This window comes from Simochromis diagramma, unplaced genomic scaffold (assembly GCF_900408965.1).
Source record: "Simochromis diagramma unplaced genomic scaffold, fSimDia1.1 OVJJ01000302.1, whole genome shotgun sequence".
In the NCBI taxonomy this organism is placed as follows: domain Eukaryota; kingdom Metazoa; phylum Chordata; class Actinopteri; order Cichliformes; family Cichlidae; genus Simochromis; species Simochromis diagramma.
Window position 1 is genome coordinate 14,667,186 of NW_024386792.1, and position 21,048 is coordinate 14,688,233.

Genomic DNA, 21,048 nt, shown 5'->3' on the forward strand with positions numbered 1-21,048 from the left:
TTTAATAGAAATACTTCAACCTTTTGTGAAGCTGGAGGCTTCAATCTTTACTTAGACACATGCAAACAAATTATGGAAGAATTTTATGGAGCATCAAGTTTTCAAGTTCATCTTGTAATCGTTGTTCTGTATAATGTAAAAACATGCATGGGCATAAAAACCAATAATAACAAATGCATTAATTTAGTCCCAGATCTTTAACCCTGTGTTGAGTTTTATTTTTGGATTTATGATTTGTTCTTTTGGATTTAAGGAATATTTATGTTCTAGCTCTATATTTGCCTTGAGTTTAGTATTTCTTAGAGCCTTGTAGTTATTTATATTTCTAGTTCTTGCTTCTTGTTTTATTACTTCATGTAGTAAACCGCTTGTCTGTTCCATAAAATTGCCGTTACTGGAGTTGTTGGAGCTCTGTGCGCAGTAGCGTGAATGACGGAGACATTCAGACGTGTAACCTGTATAGAGCAGCTTGTCTTGCGCTTAACAAGAATAAGCTGCATAAAAGTCTTTGGTACAACATTAGTTACATTTTTAGATGTCTGTAAATTCTCTCTCTTTCTATAGTTATGCTACATGCTTCCATGTGCTCAATTTAGCTCAGTCGCAGCTGACCACGCCTCGAGAGGTCTTTGCGCAGCAGACATTCTGTCACAACAAATTTTTACTGGAACCTGAGATCCTCCCATAATCATTGAGACGCTAGAAGACTTATCAACAGATGCATCGATAAATGCACTTAGATGCTTCATTAGCCTGAGAGGAGCTGTTTGCCAACTCACTGTAACCAGGGCACAAACTTCGAAGGAGCTAAAAATGAATTCAGAGAAGCTCTCAAGCAATGTGACATACAGGCACTGGAAGCTTTCCTGGTAGACAGATAGTGGGAGTTCATTTTCAATGCTCCTTCTGCAAGTCATGCAGGTGGCGTCTGGGAACGCCACATTTGGACCATTCATAACATGCTGAACGCCACTACTGCTCAGTGTGCAGGAGGATGATGGCTCTCTTTGAACTCTGTTTTGTGAAGCCAAGTCTATTGTAAATAGTCACCTCTTGACTGTTGATGGTATCAGTTACCCAAAGGCAACTGAACCTCTCAATCCAAACCATCTTATAATAATGAAATCCAAAGCTGCCCTAACACCACCTGGCAAATTTGTGAAAGAAGCAGTTTGTTGCCTTTCGTGTTCATTCTGTCCTAGTCTCATCTCTGTGTCTTGTCATCAGTTGTATCTCCATATTTTGTTACCCTTTCTGTCTCTTCTTGTGTCCCGTTCCATTGTTTGTTCTGCCAGGCTTGTACGTCTTAGTCCTGGTCTCAGCATATGTTACTTCCTGTTTTATTTTGATAGTCCCTTGCTCATGTGCTTCCTCTTTTTGCTTTGTTTTGCCACATTCTGTTCAGCTGTGCTCCCAGGTGTCTCCACTCTGCCCTAATCTCCTCTTGTGTACATATTATCTGTGTGTCCTTCTTTTCTCTCATGGTGTGTGTGCCTCTGTCCATCTGTTTATCCTCAAGCTTGTTCCTTTTCAACCCTGTGTTGCTTTTGCTAGCATAGATAAAGCTGTGATTTTAAGTTTGCTTCCATCTGTTGAGTCCTGCACTCTGGGTCCACTCTCTGCCTGCCAGACATTCTGATCATGATGTTTACATTACTAATCCTAACCCTAACACAGACGCAGGAACACAGACGCAGGAAGACTGATCTTAAAGCAAGCTGTTTGAAATAATTCAAAAGGTAAAACACAAGTCCAAAAAGAGAACCTGGAAAAATACAGAAACAAAAGCTTGAAAACACATGGAGAAGGATCCAACAGTGCCTGGATCGGGGAAGGATTGGGGAAGTGGAGAGAGATGAGGAAAATGAAACAGTTGAACTAGATCACAGACGAGACACAAGACGAGACAAGGGAAGCACGCTGGAAGCAAAGCACAAGGAACACTAATTCACAAGATAAAACAGGAAGTGGGAAAATGCATACAGGGATTTACTACAGGAGACTTGACACAAGAGGATAGAGCACTGTGGGAAGAATTAAACTCCCACTATTAAACTGAGGCAATTAAGGGGGAAATACATGAAACTATCTAAACACTAAGAAAACAAAGAATCGTGGAATATTGAGCATTCCCTAATCTTTTAACAATAGTCCATAAACATCTGGCAAATGAGAAGACCAACGGCTGGACTTTTGGGAGAGGGATGTCCTATCCTCGTCTGATATAAGATTCAGTCCTTTATTTAGCAGGGGAACAATCCTTCTGAAAATCTACACCCTGGAGTTTTTCAGAAAATTAGTTTTCAGTGATTTATATGTGGACGAACAGTCCAAATTCCTGAAAAAAGACACGTATATATGCGGAGAGCTGTGACACTAATAAGTCCTGTTAAGATCAAATCTCCTTTACAAGTGAGAGAAATGCCAGGTGGCAGCTTTTTGGTCCCATAACATATCAACCACTGCAACAAAAAAAGTGCAACAAATACATTCTATAGAAAAACCCACAACAGTAAAATAACAGCGGCCACTTAAGAAACAACTACATGCCGCAGGAGTTAATGTCTCTCTCACACTATCCCAAATATCCTCCTCTGTCACACCAACTCTCTGCGTTGCCTCCTTCACTACATCTATGAATCTCCTCTGAATCTTTTCTTCCCGACTAGCAGCTCAATATTCAACATCCTTTCTCCAATATTTCCACTGTCCACACTACCATCATGTGAACCTTCTCCTTCTCTCTTGCTATCTTTTTAAATTAAAAAAAGTTTTAAGCACAATTTAAAAAAAAACAAAAAAAACCAAAAAAAAAAACAGCAACAACATCAGTCTTTACTTTGCTTATAGCTTTCTGTAAAAACGTATATGTGTAAGGTGCTTCACAAGTAAATACAGTTTTCCACAGACCTGGAGCACATTAAAAAGTTAGCTTTTAGAGAAGCGTAGACAGAATCAGAACCAAAAAACTCATTTTTGTATACAGCTCATGTTTTTACATAACACTTGTGTTATTTATTTATTTATTTATTTAGGACAGTGCATGTTAATGAACATAAATGTAAAATTTTTTTTACATGAATGTAAACATACCAGATTATAGCCAAGGGCTAATTTCCATCTGTTGTCCTTAAGCATAAAAAAAATAGACACAATTCATATAAATTCATCGTTCATTCATAATTAAAAACTCCATCACCAAACTTACACACCATTCTGTTCCCAAATAAAACATTTAAAACTATAAAACTCATACATGATCACACACTTGATTTGTCCATAACCAGTTTTTAACCTTTGCCTTAAACAAATTGAGTGTAGAGCATTCTCTAATGGGTTGAGGAAGACTGTTCCACAGGTGGCCACCCTTGACAGAGAGGACGTTCTGCCCAAATGCTGTCTGTCTGTGGGGTATAAACAAGTCTCCTCGGATTGAAGCTCGAGTGGTCCCGTATGAGCTTTCTTTATGCCTAATGAACTGCTTTAGTGGTGGTGGAGCAAGGGAGTGTAAGACTTTATATATTAAACATTATTACATTCAGTGTTCCTCCTGCTCCATCTGACGGGGGAAGTAGATTATTTCTCTTCAAGTCTTCTGAATGTTGTGTTGGTTCATAAACGCAACAGTAACGAGAGAAAACTCTACCACCATTTAGACCTGCATTGATCACTCTGTGAATAGGTCATTAAAAAAAATTAGTCCCACTGTATATTCCTTGAATTTTCAACCTCACGTGTTCAAGGCCCGACTTTTTTTTCTTTTTTTTTTTTAGGCCAGTCATACATTTCATACTTTTTGTTTTGTTTTTCATAATGTGTCACATTATGGCCCGAAGTTTTTTTGTGTGTGTGTGTGTTTTTTTTTTTTTTTTCTTTTTTTTTTTTTTAAGGTTGACTTAATGGCTGAGACAAAACTGAAACTGACAGCCAGGTGGTAAAACTGAAGGTGCTGCACATATAAGTGAGAAAAAACTAAGAAACTCTGTACAAGGAACAGTGGGGAGATATGGGAACAAGAAACAAGCAACAACGACTGAAGGAGAACATCCAGATGTTTGTCCAAGCGAATTAGGTACCAAACAAACACAATGACCTGATAATCACCTCTGAGGACTGTATACTGCAACATTTATGTTTGAGAAATATAAAACAAAACCGCAGTGACTCAAGGAAGCACCAAGTTGCTTCCTGAATGTCCAAACGCTCCGTACAGACATCGATACAACCAGAAGTCCTTAGATCTAATGACCGGATGAAATACGAGAGGCCACACTGTTCACTGATTACATTCCTAATGCCGGCCACTGGGCAGGATACAGAAATAAATCCTACCAGATCATCATCATCAACTACCTTTATTCATTTAGTTTAATAAGATAAAGGGTTTGTGGCATAGTGGTGCTGCAGTTAACACTGTTGCCTCACAGCAAGATGGTCCTGGGTTTGAGTCCACTAGCAAGCTGGAGACACCCCAGTGTGGAGCTTGATGCTCTCCCTGTGCCTCCCACAGTCCAAAGACTTACACGTTGGGTTATTTGGTAATTCTTAACTCCAACTGTCGTCACATTTGAGTGACAGTTAGCCTCACCTTCAAGTTGATTAGATAATTTCTAATCCGTGGTCTTACGAATGGGAAGATTAGGTCTTTTACTCTGTACAATATATTCTCTCACCCAAGTAAACTGAAGGCCATGTGTTCATGTAAAGGATTTTTTAGAAAGAGGGAGACAAAGTGGATATCCTCTACTGCCATTGAAGATTGCTTAGAAGAAAACAAAGCCTCATATGCTTTGACAGTTTAGCAATAACTCTCCCCCCCCCACCAACCAACCAAAACCCCCCCCAAACCAAACAAACAAAGAAAAACCCCAACACAAAACAAACAAAGATACATTTATGTCCTAAAAGCTTCAACCTCTCCAGCACGTTTTACATAAATCACATTAATAATAATTAATTATTTTTACCTGTTCATAACAAACCTTAAACACACTATTTTAGTCCACGTTTTATGAGAAGCTAAGCCTTGCTTCAGCCTCTGTTCTAAAACGAGCTGTTGTAGCTCCTTGCAAACAGAAGGCTTGAATAGATGGTAGGCGGGGCTTCTGTGCTCACAGCCGGAGCTATGTGTCTGAGGTGACCATGTTTGGGATATCCCCTCTTTGTTGCAAATCTGTAACAAATTACTTGATGTCTCCAGGTAAAACCACACAAAGAGGGCTATAGTTTTGATTTTGCCAGCACGGTAACTTTCATCCATATCACATTCATGCAGCTGCTCAGCCCATAGAAATCACATAACATGTCAAATATGACTCAAAGCTTTGATAGACCCCCCCCCCCCCTCATAACCTCGTGTTGAGAAGCTTTTGTTAAATCAGCATCAGCAGTTTGGTTTTATTGCCCCAGTTCTGCCCAGGTCAGCTGACTTTATGGCGGGCTGCCACACTTACACTGAGCTTTCTCTCTCTGTGCTTTTGCTTTAGCCACCTCTGCTGCTCTTTCTCTCGACTTTGTCATTTCTGTTCCTTTGTTTCGCCTGTCCACCCACTGCTTTCATGTTTTACAGTTATCATTTTCAATTCTCACCTGTCTCGCCCACTTCTCTGTAACGCTGAAATGAATTCCTATTTCTCCATCACTCTGTTCCCGCTTTACCCACAGAACACAATTTTTCTGCATTACTCGCACCCCCACCCTTATTATCTCAATAGACCACATTTCCCCTCGCTCTCCGTCTCTCTGTGGCTCGCTTAATGAAATTTGTTTGTCACCCCTTCCTCTCAGATCCTGAGCAGTGTGATACTGGAGGTGTTTTCTGAAGATTTCCCAGAATTCTTCACGGCAGAGGTGCAGATGGTGTGGACCAAACTGATGGGGGCGGTGTACTGGCATGTGACGGGGGCCTACACAGAGGTGGGCTGGCTCCAGGTCTCCAGCTCGGCAGTGTGAAGAGTCGGGAAGAAGAGGTGGTAAAGAAGTTTTCAGTGGACTCAATGAAGTTTAAAGAGAGGCAAAATAATGTGTTTAAAATGTTGATGGAGATTTTGCGACGATGGTTTCACAGACATGGATCAGATTAACATGGTAATCCGTGCAATTTTGTTTCTTTATTCAACTTCTTTTGGATGCATTTTGGTGCTAAGCTTTGCACGTCTCGGAGATCAGATCAGTTGGACACCAAGTAATGTAGCCAAACATCATTTTATTCAACTGCTGTTAGATTTCCACTTACATCAGTGGCGCTCTGCTGTGTTATCACTGCTAAGGCTAACTATCAGTTCGACATCCGCACACACTGCTGTTGCTGCCAGAGGCACACAACCAGTCACTTTCTGTGTAGCATAAAATCTTCCTTTTTATACACCTGCTGAGATAAGACTGCTCCAAAAGTGTTAATGAACTTCTAAAATCAATTAAAAGGTGACCAATCCTTCTGTTTGTAAGCCTGTCAAGCTTTGCATTCTTGCAAAGGGCTCAAAATTGTAGCAGTGGCAGATGCACTTTATTTAGAGACAGATGAGGATAAAAGCAGAATTTGCTAATCGACATTAGCTGTGCAAGTTAATATATTTCTAGAGTTGTAAATATGAAGTGCAACTGCAGCCTGCAAGTACCGTAAAAGACGAAAGAATACGTGTGAAAAATGTGGAAGACTTCTTTTTTTGGATGTCATATCCGGCACTGTAGCAATCAGAATTATTGTCTGAAGGCCAAGAAAAAACTCCAACAGATTTATTTTCCCAAGCAGACCATTATGGCTTTTGCTATACTGGTCCACTTGATGGTCATATTTTATTTTTATTTTTCTTGTATGAAGGTATCTTACACAAACACAGCATTTTTTTCCCAGACAAAAATTACTGAAAAAGATCACCTTTTGTCAGCTAACAATAACTAGAGATGGGCCGATGGGGACGTTGTTTCCATGTAAAACAGAGATCCAGCTAAATGGACAAATTAAATGCATGTGTCCTTGTTCCTTTTAAAACAAAGATGATTGACTGACAGCTAATCGATTTACTACAAAACTGTTAATGGACATTCATAGTTCTTCTCCATTTATGCAAACTACTGATGATTGTTTTTAAAATAAATAAAACAATTTCAGACATCTTTTCAAAATCCCTGCATCTTAAAACAGTTTAGAGTACAACAACAACAACAACGAATGAGAGAATTTTAGCTTATTCTTACATTTTTTTTTCATATTAAACAGTAAAAGGTGAAATTTAATTGTATTATATTTGATTATATCACCTATGTTTGAATAGGTTTTAAATACATATGCTTGTTCTAATGATCTAATCGGTTGCTGAACGTGGATCTCTTGCTAGAAAAGTAGGTCCAGGGTCGAGAATGTTTGCTTGGTATGTTCCTGCAGTCTTTGTCCCCCAGACGTTTATGGTACATAATAGGAACCTCTTGGAACGTGTTACAGGGGTTAGCCTTAGGAGGAACTCTCTCAAAGCTAAATAAAATGGGATTGTGTGACTGCACAGCTAATTTGAAGCCTTGCTTGAATGAAAAATAGACATCCATGAAAACTGTAATTTAAAATGTGTCAAATTCTACCCAAACGCAGCAAAAGGTCTAATGTGTTTTATCAGAATACTGTAGAAAAAAATCCCACCCCACCACATCCAGAAACACAAAGCTTGACAGGCACGCTCTTACGAACATGTATTTTATCCATCTGGAGCAAGAAAAGACATTTATTTCTGAAAATAAATGCGGATTATACTTAACAGAGTTCATTTCTGTGGAAACCTGCAGTTTCAAGGCGACGCACATGAATACACTTCACAATACTTTGAAAGATGGAAGAAATGCTTAGACACAGAATGACTTTTAGCTATTAGAGGGGGCAGTTAGTTGTTGAAGCCCCAGCTACGGGACCATGGAGCTGCTGACTGTTAATAGATCCTCTTTGTGTCCTGCTTCAGTATATCCTCATGTTCAGGGGACGTGCGGCCCCTTTTCTCTCTATTTAATGTCTTGTTTAACTTTACTGAGGTGTTGTTTGTATAAGTGTACAGTGAGTAAATGTGCACACTCTTCTACCTTCGTTTACAACTCAAGGACACGACCTGTGGATGCGTAAAAGAGGGCTGCTTTGCTTTCCCCCCCCCTCATTTCATCTCATTGCACACACACTAACAATGTGAAAGTGAGATGGAAAATATCAGCAGGTGCACGCTTACACTTTCACGCACAGGCATGCCGTAAGACGTCTCTCATGTGAATATTTACAGGACGGTCGCTTAGTTTACATCTTTAAAACCCGATCAGAGAGTCGTGCTGCTTTGAAGTCTCCATTAAGGGCTTTAGAAACCCACTCTGGAGGTCTGTGGAAAACACATCTGTTTCAGAAGTGCCATCAGTCGGTTTCTTTAGATCTCTGACCAGTCGAAAGCAAAAAAAAAAAAAAAATCCAAGTATTACAGAATGTGGCCTGTGCTGCCTTCTCGTTACCTTACCTGACCTCACCTTCTTTGAAGTTCACGTGCTCCTGTTTGCAGTCCCCATCTTCTCAAACACACACAGCAAATCTGTTTAGGCTGTGGACACTTGATCCAATCTGCAGTTTGCGTCTGCTGCAGTGACGTCTTGTTTCTCCCATCTGACCCCCGTCGGCATCAGCATCTGGCATTAATGAGGAGGTAATGAGTCTCCTCTCCTCCTCATTTGGCCATTCATCTACTGTAACTTCCCATTGCCTCTGCTCGGAGCGCGTCACTGAGAAGGAAAACAATTACGAGTGGACAGATGGCATTAAACCCACCGCGGTCATTCACAACAGCGCTATAGACGTGCATACACGTCTTTCATTGACTGAAAGCAGATTCAGATTCTCGATTACAAACACACAACACAATCAAAGGAAAAAAACTGGGATGCTGTGAAAAATGTAAATACAGAAATGCAATGAGTTGAAATTTCATTAACTCTTATTTTATTTATAATAGAACATACAAAACAAATCAAATCATTAAAATGAGAAAATGTACAATTTTTAAGAAACTCATTTTGAATTGATGGCAGCAAAACATCTCAAAAGTTGGGACAAGTCAGTGATAACCGCTCTGTAGCATCCTTTTTCTTTTAACAACAGTCTGTAAACATCTGGGAACAGAGGAGAACAGCTGCTGGACTTTTGTGCCATTTTGTCTGATTGAGGATTTTAGCTGCTTAAAGGTTCCGGGTCTTCTTTTGTTGTGTTTTTCATTTCATTTTGTTGAAAGGTTGGGACTGCAGGCGGGTCAGTTCACATCTTGAATGATTTGAGTAGAGAACAGTTTCTACTTTGACTCAGTCCATTTTAAAAGAGCTTCGGCTCAGAGAAGGAGGCACTGTGTCTGGATCGTGTTCACATGTGGCTTCTTCTTGGCTTGAGAGAGCTTTTAGTGGCTGTCATTGTGATCTGTGTTCAGACGATGTTTTCTGGAAGCCTGTGCACTGATTTCCATGACAGAATCATGCCTGTTTATGTTGAACAGCATTATTCTGGGTTATTCCATTTGTAGATGGTTTTTTTGCATGTTAGTGACTCTGTTTCAACTTCTTTTAAGACGTGTTGCTGCCATCGAACTAAAAATGAGAGGTTTTTCCTGAAATTCTAAAATGTCTCTGCTTGATCATTTCTATAAATAAAATATGGGTTTGAGATTTGCACATTCTTGCATTCTGTTTTGTTTATATGTTATACAGCGTCCCAGCGTTTTTGGTAAAAGCGTTCTCTAAAGTTCTAAGTGTTTTGTTTTTGTCTTGCACCAGTGGGTTTAAATATTATTCTGTCATGATATCCTTTAGAAAAACAGCCCCCTGATGTGTGATTGAATTTTTACCAAAGAGCCCAAGTGAAGAAAACACTCAGTGCTTGTTTTTAGCTCATCTGACTGAAAGACTGATGCCTTGGTGAAGCTCGGTCATCAGGTGTCGTAGGCCTACAGTACTGGTCTGATTTTAGTGAAGCTTGCACACTTATCACTTCACCCAAACGATGCTCAAGGTTAATGTTAAATGTGTTCTTTTATGGGCCCTTTATCGCTTTCACTTTACAAACTTTAAGCATATTTACAACTCACTCGCACCTGATGTACAGAACAGCATTCGATTCAGTCCATTTAGCAAAATCATTGACATAAAAGGATAAAACATTGCATGCGCTACAAAATAAATAATAATAATAACTTTGTGAAATATCAAAGGATGCGATGACTTCAAATATTACTTTTGCACACATGTTGCATACTACTTGGTCATGATGGAGGGCGTGGTCACGATGGGGTGAGGGGGCGTGGTAGCGGAGGGCGAGGTCATATTGGTTGAAATTCTTTTGTTAAAGAAGTTAAATGAAGAATAATAATAATATATACTAGCACATGCCTCTCTCACAGACAGAGCTGAATCAATGTAGGATTCAAAACTAACCTTTATTCAGGTTGAGGACAAAGGAGTACAAAATCCTTCAAAGAGACAAACAACAGAAACTCCAGGCACGCGTGAAGGCAGAATACAAGGGAGTATTAACAACCACTTTGAGCTCTAAGAGAAGGAAGATCGGGCAATTTATACACACAGGAGGCCAATCAGGAGGCAAACAGAGGTGCAAACAATCAGGAGAAAAGCACAGGCAGGAAGCAAAACTGATGTAAGAAAGCTAGACTTCAAAATAAAACGGTAAACAAATGAGACGACACTTGAAGCAGACCAAGAGCGGCTATTAACAAAAGCTGGGACACAGAAATGAACACATAAGGGAACCACAAAACTAAACATTGCATTAAAAATGTTCAAAATTCAGAAGTGAGACTAAACGACCCAGACCGTGATGACGTGACAGTAATCTGTGAATGGCGATGGATCGTGTACCTTATGAGCTGCTACATCAACCACCTTGTGCTTCACTGACAGTCAAACAAGGCCAAGAATTGCTTCATAATTTGGATTCAACTCTTGCTTTTACTTGATAAATTATATTTGTTTCTGAACAATTTGAGCAAAATTGTCTCTCGAGTGGGCCTCGCTGCGTCGAGGAAATTAGTTTTATTATTGGCTCAAATTCAAAGACTGAAAAGGTTTTTAAATTTGTCTACTTGTGTTTGTACCAAACAGTTAACCCTGTAAGCCTGAACCACAAAAATTGCCAGAAATTTCAAATTGTTTGTTTGAACCATTTGACAAAGTAAGAAAAATAATTACATATGAGTTTTCATATGAGTTTTATTTTATATCATTTTGCATATAAGAAAAGGATTTAATGGGGTTAGGGTTAACAAAAATCAAACGGATGTAGATGTCTCACAAAGTGTCAAATATGACGCATCTGGTGTTGCAGGGTTGATCCTCTAATTATTGCATATTTTCAGTTGATGATTTAAAAAAAAAAAAGAGTTTAATTATAGCAAAAACTTGTAAAAGTGGTTGTAGCTGCTGTTGATTTAAAAAAAAAAAAAAAAAACCCAAAAAACGGTGTGATAAAAGTCCTTATGTGGTCATCTCCCAATACTCGCACACCAGACGTTGATAAAAAAAAAAGCAATTTACTTTTTCTTTTGCTCTGTTTTTGAACAGAAACTCTTTTTGTTAACGATTTATTTAGACAGACGAGGCGGTCTTCACGGGGAGGTATGGTAAATATCTCCAAGGATCTCCTTTGAAATGTCCCACATGCACACAGAAGCAGAGAACAAACTTCTTTATCTCACAAATACCTAGTTTACATCCCAAGGTATTACATTCACATAGCGGCTCAGTTTCACTGATTAGCCCGCCATAAGAAAATGTCACTTTGTGATCTTTAGATAATGAAATGAAAACACTAATTGCTGCTTTAACGACTCTCGACTCCTGCAAATGTTTACTGAAAGCTCCCCTTCCAAGCTGAGCTGTGAGCTAATCTCTCACAGCAATGAGTCAGACAGGTGGATAAAAATACACGCAGGAGTCAAACAAACGTCAAGAAAACTGTTTCCACTTGGGCTCAAATCGCTTAGGAGGCAGTAAACCTGCTGCTGGTCTTGAATGATCTGGTTTAAAAATGCACTGCGGTCCTTTTCAAAGCTGCAGGCTCTCTGCATCTCGCCATCTGTGTGCAGCACGAACCTCACCACAATATAAACACACATCATTATGTGTAGACACATCCTAGTTAAACACATCGCTGCATTGCTTTCCACACGCACACGTTGGGCATGTTCTCACATGCAAAGTTTACTACTGCAGCATCTATTGCAACATAATTCACTTATTTTAATCTAAAAATGTAAATTTTTTGGCTCATTCAATCCATATCATATGTTCATGTTCATTCCCTTTCAGCTAATAAGGGCATCACAGCACATGTGGACTTGTGCGTTTTTGTTGTGAAATGTTCCTGTCTATGAGTTGGAAAGTTAGGACTTTATATTTTTCTAAATATATCTCTGAGGAGGGTTCTGTGTATTTCAGTACTGTATATGCATATGTAACTGTACACTGTTGCTGGGAGCGAATTCAGTGGCTTTGTAGTGTTTTTGAGCATGTTTGCACAGACTTGTACCTTCGCAGACCTGGTGAAAATCAATCATGACCATCAATAAACTCTACTTGTAAATTTGTCTGTCTTTGTGTTTTTTAAAGATTACTGTGTACACACTGATGATTCGGATCAAAATGGGAACCAAGCCTCTGGTTTTACCTGCTTTTAACTACAAACAACCAAGAGGTTCAAGATGTGCCAGGCCGAAGTGAAACTGAAATGGTGAAATGATCAGTTTCCTGCATGTTACATAATCATGCCTGTTCAGGTAATTGATTGTTCCCTGCATCTGCACGACACAACATTACATCCAGGTTACATCACCTGTGTGCAGTACAGTGCAGTACATGAGTGCTTCATATACAGTGTTGGGAAGGTTACTTTTAAAATGTATTCCACTACAGATTACAGAATACATGCCCCAAAATGTATTTTGTAACGTATTCTGAATACTTTGGATTACTTAATATATTATCATGCTGTTTACAACTACATGAATGTGATTTATTACTATTACTGAAGGTCCGCGGCTCTGAACCATAGTAAAGGGACCTCTGGCTAATACCTCGGGTTCCTACGTAGCTTTACTTTGTTGTCTGCGTAAAGTTTGCTAGCGAGAGACAGAGAGAGGCGTTGAAAGGCTGCTCCAACGGAACTTATTGTTTCGGAGGAAAACACGAACACGGTGTACAGTCGAGTCTTAATAGCTTACTTACAACTGGGCTCGTCAGGCACTCTTCTTGGCTGCAGTGGTTGTTATTATATTTACATGCTTCCAGCTCCCGTTTCTGCTCGATGACAACTCTTAGTTTTCCACTCTCTTTTTTTCTCCCTCCTCGCACTCACAGACACATAACGGGTATGGCAGTCCATTCTCCCAGCAGCACGGACTACACTGCCCATGAGGCTACATTCTTTAGGGCTATGCCTGTAGCATTCTGCCTACTAAGGCTGTATCCCAATTCAGGGTCTGCAGCCTTAAAGTACGCAGCCTCAACGATCCTCAAGGGCCGCATACTCAAAGACCGCTAAGGCCGGAAGTGCGAGGCTTGTGAAATGGGACGGTCTAGCCTCCGTTGCGCTGCCCAGGTTGCCTAGCAACCATGATACTAACAGCTGGAAACGTGTCATACAGCTTTGTTTGACAGAAATGAAGGAGAAAATCTTTTGTTCATTTGTTTGTTTGTTTCTACATGAGCTTTGATCATTCTCTGTAAGATTAAGGTCAGCTATTGAACGGCGTATATTTTAAAGTAAAGGCTTTAAAACCAAGTTAGTACAAACGTCACTTATGTCACATAACTTTGCCGACATGTGGCCAACAGTAATGTTTTAATGTTCTTCATTATTAAACATTTGCACATAAATAAGTGACATAATATTCAGTACTTAAAGTTTACTCTTTGGCAGCCCCTCATCCCCTGTTTTTTTTCGGTAAAATTATCCACACCCACCGCCGCGCTATGCATTCTGGGATATGTTGGGCCACGAAGTCTACACTGCCACACCCTTAAAATTCAGGGAAATGAAGGACGCATTTCAGGGCCGCATTGGGACAACCTTCGGCGCGCCGCTGTGACGTAATCGGCCTTGAAATGCATACTTTAAGGCTGCAGACCCTGAATTGGGATACAGCCTAACTTAGCACAACAACAACAACAAAAAGGCGCTCTGTCACCCAGGAAACACACAGTCACAGAGAAAGCACGTCACCCTGTAACCATGGCAACGGTAACGCTGCCGCCAGGGGCAACAGAACATAGCTTTCAAACAAAACCCAAACAATCCTGACTCGTGACAACATGAAACAGGAAAATGCCGCTGTGTAATCCATTTATTTCAACAATGTAACTGTATTCTAAATACCACCTTTTTAAACGGTAACTGTAACGGAATACAGTTACTCATATTTTGTATTTTAAATACGTAACGGCGGTACATGTATTCCGTTACTCCCCAACACTGTTAATATACGTTAAAGGTTTTTTTTTCCTGTCTGAAAGAGAAAATTTTCCTTGTCTTGATTCTGGCCGCTGGAAGTCCCAACAAACCTCCAGCAGAAGTGAAGATCATCTGACGGTAATGAGACGGTTTGAGCGTTTGACTCACTGCTTGAGTCAAACGTGGATTTTTAAACACAGTTCTGTGTTTTACCAGCATCTGGATCATTCTCTTTAACTAAGTGTGACGTAATCACAAAAAGCTTGTTTTGAAAAACTGGTCACCTCCTACGATCCAAGCTCCTGTTTAGTTTTAATAGATCCTCTTTATTTGAGAGAGTGACTGGAGAAGTGTAGAGGAGGCCAGGAGTTGCACTGTGTCTTTGTGGCCCCCGGGCATTATGTTTGACACCCCTACTTTAAATCATTCACTGGAACCATATCATAAAAACAAGCTGTGGAGGGAGCCCACACATGTGGGGGGTCTCTGGGGCTCTAACTTCATGATTTGAGCATACCCTCCAACAAAAGTCTTGTTAGGATATGACTGGAAGTTCTTAAGGAGAAGAAGAAAAAACTAAATGTAAAACAGCTCAGTAAGACATTAAAGGAAAGGCAGAGATTTAAATAAATATAGAACTAAAGAGAGCAAAAATTTCAAGCCCCGACTGAAATGTGTTAGAGTTCCATAAATGTGGAGCTCACAGGACGAATGCTGCTTCTCAGTGGGAGGTTTGGCTGGTTCATAACATATCAGCAGATCAAAAATGTAATTCTGTGCCGAGCCCGTTCGGTGATCTATGAATGAAACGCGTTTTGAAATCAATTCTCGGCCACACGTGGAGCGCAGATCGGCGAGCTGGTGCGACGTGTTCCACTTCATTATGAGACGAGTACAGCAGCAGAAACCCGGCAGCATAGATGTTATTAAGGTTTTTTTTTTCCTCAGCCAAAGGTTGAACGTGATCCAGATAACACAGTGCAGCACATACACTTACACTGATGTACTGCTGTACAGAATTTGGCCCAGTATTATACCTTTTATGGTTTAAGATGAATCATTTACAGGCAAAATATCTCGTCAGTGGGGAGGCACAGGACTGGGTGTTTTTATTTTTTTTTGCTTTGAAAAGCACTTGCAAAGAAATGAACAGTCTCTAATGTTTGAAGTAGTTTCATTTTAACAGAACATCAACCAAATATGCAGAAAGAACATGTATGTGTAATACAAATGATACAGTCAGATATTTCTAGTTGCTTAGTAGCAGCAAAATGAGGTCTTGCATTAGTGCAGTGGTTCATTATTGTGGCTTTAGGTGTGTTGTTCTTACTGTTGTTGTGGTGGTTATTTTAGATTTTGATATGTGTGAAATAGTTTCCACTGTTTGAGGACCACCATGACAGACTCCTGTAGTGATTAATTACATCCGGCTAGCATTCATCTCCAGGCTGTTTCGTTGTGAGTGATGAATGCAGCCACGTCTCTAAAACGTTGTAGTGTGAAATTTGATTTATGGCAGAGACATTAGAAGAAAGAGGCCTGGCACTTGAAAAGTCTTAAACTATTAAACAACAACAAAGATGATGATCGAAGTTCAACTTTCAGAGTGAAAAAAGATTTTAGGTCTCATAAATGTTCCTGCACATTTATATGGTTGTAACTGTGACATGGTTTAAGTGGATTACTTTATGACCTTTTGTTTTGTGTATATAGTGCATGAGTACACATTAGCGAGTGTTTTTAAATTAAAAATTGTTTTAATGAAACAGCAAAGTCAGATGAACCAAAGGTGTTTCCCTCCACCACACGCAGCTTGTGCAGATGTCCCTCTTTATGTGGGACCATTTTAATTCCTCTCTCCCTTTTTCCCCACACGTTGAGACAATGTCCCGCACTGTGATTATGAAAGTCTGACTTTCACCCAATGCTTGGAGGCCTGGCGAATGCTGGGCCCATCAGAGAAAGAAGCTTTGCAGACTTTGGTGGATTTGGTGGAAACTACCACAAAAACAATGAACTGTCAGATTATGGTGGGAAATGCAGTCTTTGTCTTTCTTTGGTTAAAATTGTTCTTCAGTTTCACACGAGGTCAAACATGGCATGAAGTGACGCAGTGTACATGTCACAATTGATGAAATTGTCACACATGGCTAAACGAGAAATGTGTGAAGATCTATGGATGCATCCCTACTGAAATACAACCACACTTAGAAGCAGCTGAAATAAACAAGAATACAAGAATAAATAAAGACTATTGCATGGAAAAAGATGTTTTTTTCGTTTGTATACACTTAGAAAGGCAGTTGGAAAAAGCTACTTTCACATTAATCTGGCTCTAAATGTAAATGTGGCAACGTTCACTGTTTGTTGTAATTTTATTTTTAACCTGGATATTTTTACCTCCACCCTCAACTGCTTTTTTGTTACCTGCCTATAATATTTGCCTATATTATCGGAAGCACAAAGCCTTTTTTTTAAACAATAAATCAAAATGTTGTTGTCGATAACTGCATGATCACTCTAAGATTAAAGATAAAAGCTGTTAAATCTAGCTACCAGTGTTTCAGAAACTTCCTAAAATCTTCTAAATATTCTGTCTGCAAGTTGGCATAGAGACTCTGCTTGGCAGTCTCACTGTTTAGTGAACCAGAGATGATTAAATGGAATTAGATGTAAATGTTCCTAATCAATGATTAATGGTTGCCTGCTCCCTGCTTGACGCCTCAGGCGCGGCTCTCTCGACTCTATAAGGCTCCAATGGGAGGTTCATGCAGGGAGGAAGATTTTCATTTTTCAAATCCATAGATAATTTATTCAAGCCATACATTTGATTATAAAGTGTTGACGAAGACTTCTTATAGTTGCTCTTTAAATACAGAGAAAATGAGTTTTATAAAAGGATCTGCTCAGGTTATACTTCTAGGTTTCTGTACAGTGTTTGAACTGAAAATGTGCTTGCAGCCTCATAGGAATAGATGTAATACTCAGAAAAATCAACATTACTCTCTTGCTGCCTGGCTTGAGTGTAATAGGAACAGGTGAAACAGGTAAACAAAATCATGAGAATCAGAAAATAGTCAGTCTCCCACGAGTGCATCCGTTGCGCTCAACCATGGTCGACAGGACACTGACTTGTCACCATGGCTACACATTTTTTTTCACTGCCACATATTGTCATTTTCAGAGAGCGCCAGTAATGTGGGCTTATCACATCCCGGGGGCAAACACACCTGGACAAACTCCACTTTGACACCACGCGGAAAACACACAAAAGCCAAAAATATAATGCCAGGGATTTATATCTCGGCTGATACCCTGATCTCAGCTCCTTCTTCTGTTCCATGATTAAATCAGGATTCCACACCGATACGCTCGTGCTCATCCGTCTCTGTCAGCAGGCGTTGACTTATTGGGATTCATCAGGTGTTCAGAACACAAACTGACACAAATGAGTGGAGCTCGTTAAGAAATCCCCTCTGTGTATCTCAAGCTGCTTTATCGGTGAGGAAGGTTGCACCAGTATGCGCTCTGCTTAGGCTCGCTGCATGCAGTTCAGCTGTAATGAAGCTGATTAGTGAGTTTCATCTTTTTGCCTTTTGTTATTTTTTAGGGCACCAATTGATATTTATGTGTTGTAACCTTATTTTAATGAAAACCAAAGAGAACTTTTATCTGATTCTACATTTGCCCCTCAGTGTTAATGGTTTCTGTTAATAATGTCTTTTTTTGGAGCAGCTTCACTGTTGTTGTCCTTATCAGCATCTTCAACAGCTGAACAGGCTCTGATAAACCCACAGCTGTTCGGCACAGAATTACAAAGCTAGTGATTAGTGAACAAAGAGCAGTATTCGACAGCTTAAGAGCCAGACAACCTCCAGGTTTTTGGAGGTGGTGGAAAGCAAGAACTTAAAGGAGAGAAAGCAGCGGACATAGATTCATTATGTGACCAGAAACAATTTATTCTGATATGATTAGCGTGCTATGGTCAGAGCAAAGCTGCTGTTCCTATGCATAAAAATGAGCCAAATGTGGCGATTCATTCATTCATCTGTCAAAGATGCTTCCTGGGTGAGGTGATCTTGGTATTACTAACTGGAAAAGGGGATCCCAGGCTTTCTGAGGATATTCTGATGAGATCGGGGCAAAAAACATAAAAGACTGAATTAACTTTCTGGGATAATCTGGAAAAGTGTTTACTAGGGGTGTAACGATATACAAAATTCACGGTTCGGTTCGATACTTTGGTGTCACGGTTCGATATTTTTTCGATACAAAAAAATGTTCGTGCCTTTTTAATTTGTCATTTATTAAAATTATAAATATATATTTTAACTCAAAAGTACAGTTTTTAAATGTAATGTTGCTGAAACAACAAACTAATAAAAAAAAATTAATCTGATTGAGGAATCACTCATCTTTGGAAAAGAGTTTATTACAGAGAAATGACTCTTTCCAAAATAAAAGCTATACTATACGCTTCTTCTGGGCTATATTCTCAGCAGCATATTAAACATATCAGGTCCCCATAAGGAGAATCATGTGCTAACGGCTGTCTAAATGACTCGGGTAAAGTTTGTAGCATGCGTGCATGTTGTTTTTGTCTGCTTCCACTTGTCTTTGCACTAGGATGATGTCGGTGTAAATGTGCAGTCATATTCGTTGTGTTCCCACTAGTGCTGCCAGTGTTAATCTCGTTAAAATGCCATGTTGCAACGAGCTTAGCTTCTGTCTTGCTAGCTTGCGCTGCGCTCAGTGGATCTGCACTCCACAGTGCAGCCTAGGCGGAGTAGTCGAACGCAGATCCACTGAGCGCTCAACACAGACAGCATCGTCAGAAGAAAAGTTGATAAAATAAATAAAAATTTTGTATTGTTCGATACATATGCATACCGAACCGAAAGCACTGTATCAAACGGTTCAATATCGATACGAGTATTGTTGCACCCCTAGTGTTTACATAGTAATAAGTATTCACCCACTAAATTTCACATAAGTGTTGTGTCCATTGTTATGTCTGGTGTTTGGAGACTGCTTGTAATGTCAGGATAATGCATATTCTGTGAGTTCACCTGTATTCAAACTGATCAGATGTTTGATCAACTATAGTATGGTATACAGGCCCCTAAAACAAACATATCAGGGATTTTATTCCTACTGCTGGAGTCCAAAAGGTAAAACATGACAGAGCTGTGTTGTCTTGATAGCTAACATCTGTACCATTCTGCTGATGGCTAAGGCGGGGTTAACATTTTAGAAAATTCAAAATAGTAAATCTTATTAAGTAGTTTTGTTGCTTTACTGTCCTGATCTGACATTCAGTTCTTGGTAGTGTTGAATTAGCCTTATGTATTTCTGTTTGGTTTTATTGTAGTTTTGCTATATCTATGGAGTTTGGTGCCTGTGTTTCAGCTTTCTCACTGTTTCCCTTCATATAAAGTTCAGTATCATTTTGTTCATTTGTCTTGTACACTTAGTTGTCATCTTTTGGGTTGTTTCCTGTTTTACTTTGGTAGATAGTTCTCTTTTGTGCCTAGCTCTGGCTGCGTTCCTTTGTAATTGTCTTGATTACCCACACCTGTGTCTCATTCCTCCAGCTGTTTCCACTTCCACGATTACCCCATATGTATAAATAGTCCAGTCCTTCGCCTTTGCTCTTTGTTGTGGTGTTTGTGTGCACATCTCCCTAAAGGCTTGGCTTCCTGTTTAGGCCCTTTTGGGACTGTGCATTGGAAGTTTTTCTTTTTTTGTCCTGCATTTGGGTATTTCCTTCACAATACACAAACACAAGAAAACTACAGCTCAAAACAGCTTCCTTTTGTAAAAGAATAGAAAGCTATTTTAAGCAGAGAGCCCAACAGGTAAACTCATCTCTCTCATTACCAGAGATGGGCAGTAACACGTTACTTTTTTTTTTTTTTTTTTTTTAAGTAACGCGTTACTTGTAACGCGTTACTGTAATCTGATTACTTTTTCAGGTAACGAGTAAAGTAAGGGATTACTACTGCAAAAACGGTAATTAGATTACTGTTACTTTCCCGTAGGAACGCTGCGTTACTGCGTTACTAAAACCGTGATTTTTTTTTTGCGAGAATGTCTCATGACAGTGACATAAGCGAGTGCCACGTTTGTGACAACAGCTGTGTGCAGATCAACAATGGATCATATAAGATAAGATAGAACTTTATTAATCCCTCGGGTGGGTTCCTCTGGGAAATTCGATATATCGAGTGTGGGAGAGAGCGTGCAGCATTTAAAGCATGGAAGTACTGACCTTACTTTGAGTTTGATTCCATAAAAAGTGACAAAAACATTAGTGTCCGTTGTGCGTGGGAAGAAAACTTCTTTTTACAGTGAAAAAAAAAAACCCCTAAACTTCCAAGCAAGCACCGAGTGCGCTACGACGTAATGGGAAATTCACAGAGAAACTCGCGGATTCTTCCACTGACCGCTGCGGCACACCTGCACCAGGGTAAACCTCCGCCTACCCTACTCCTGCTTTACAGGTGAAAATAGAGCCAAAGGACCGCTAGTCTTTGATGTTATTTATTTTCTGCTGTGTTTTACTTGCATCTATTTGAAAGAGT

General features: G+C 39.7%; 1 protein-coding gene across 1 annotated transcript in view; it reads left to right on the forward strand.

Moving 5' to 3' along the window:
* cygb2 (cytoglobin 2) overlaps positions 1 to 11,452 on the forward strand; it is a 49,795-nt gene extending 38,343 nt beyond the window's left edge. Inside the window, 1 exon segment of the mRNA XM_040024744.1 lies at positions 5,788 to 11,452. Coding sequence (XP_039880678.1) covers positions 5,788 to 5,952 — 165 coding nt within the window. The 3' untranslated portion in view covers positions 5,953 to 11,452.
* The last annotated feature ends 9,596 nt before the right edge of the window (positions 11,453 to 21,048 follow it).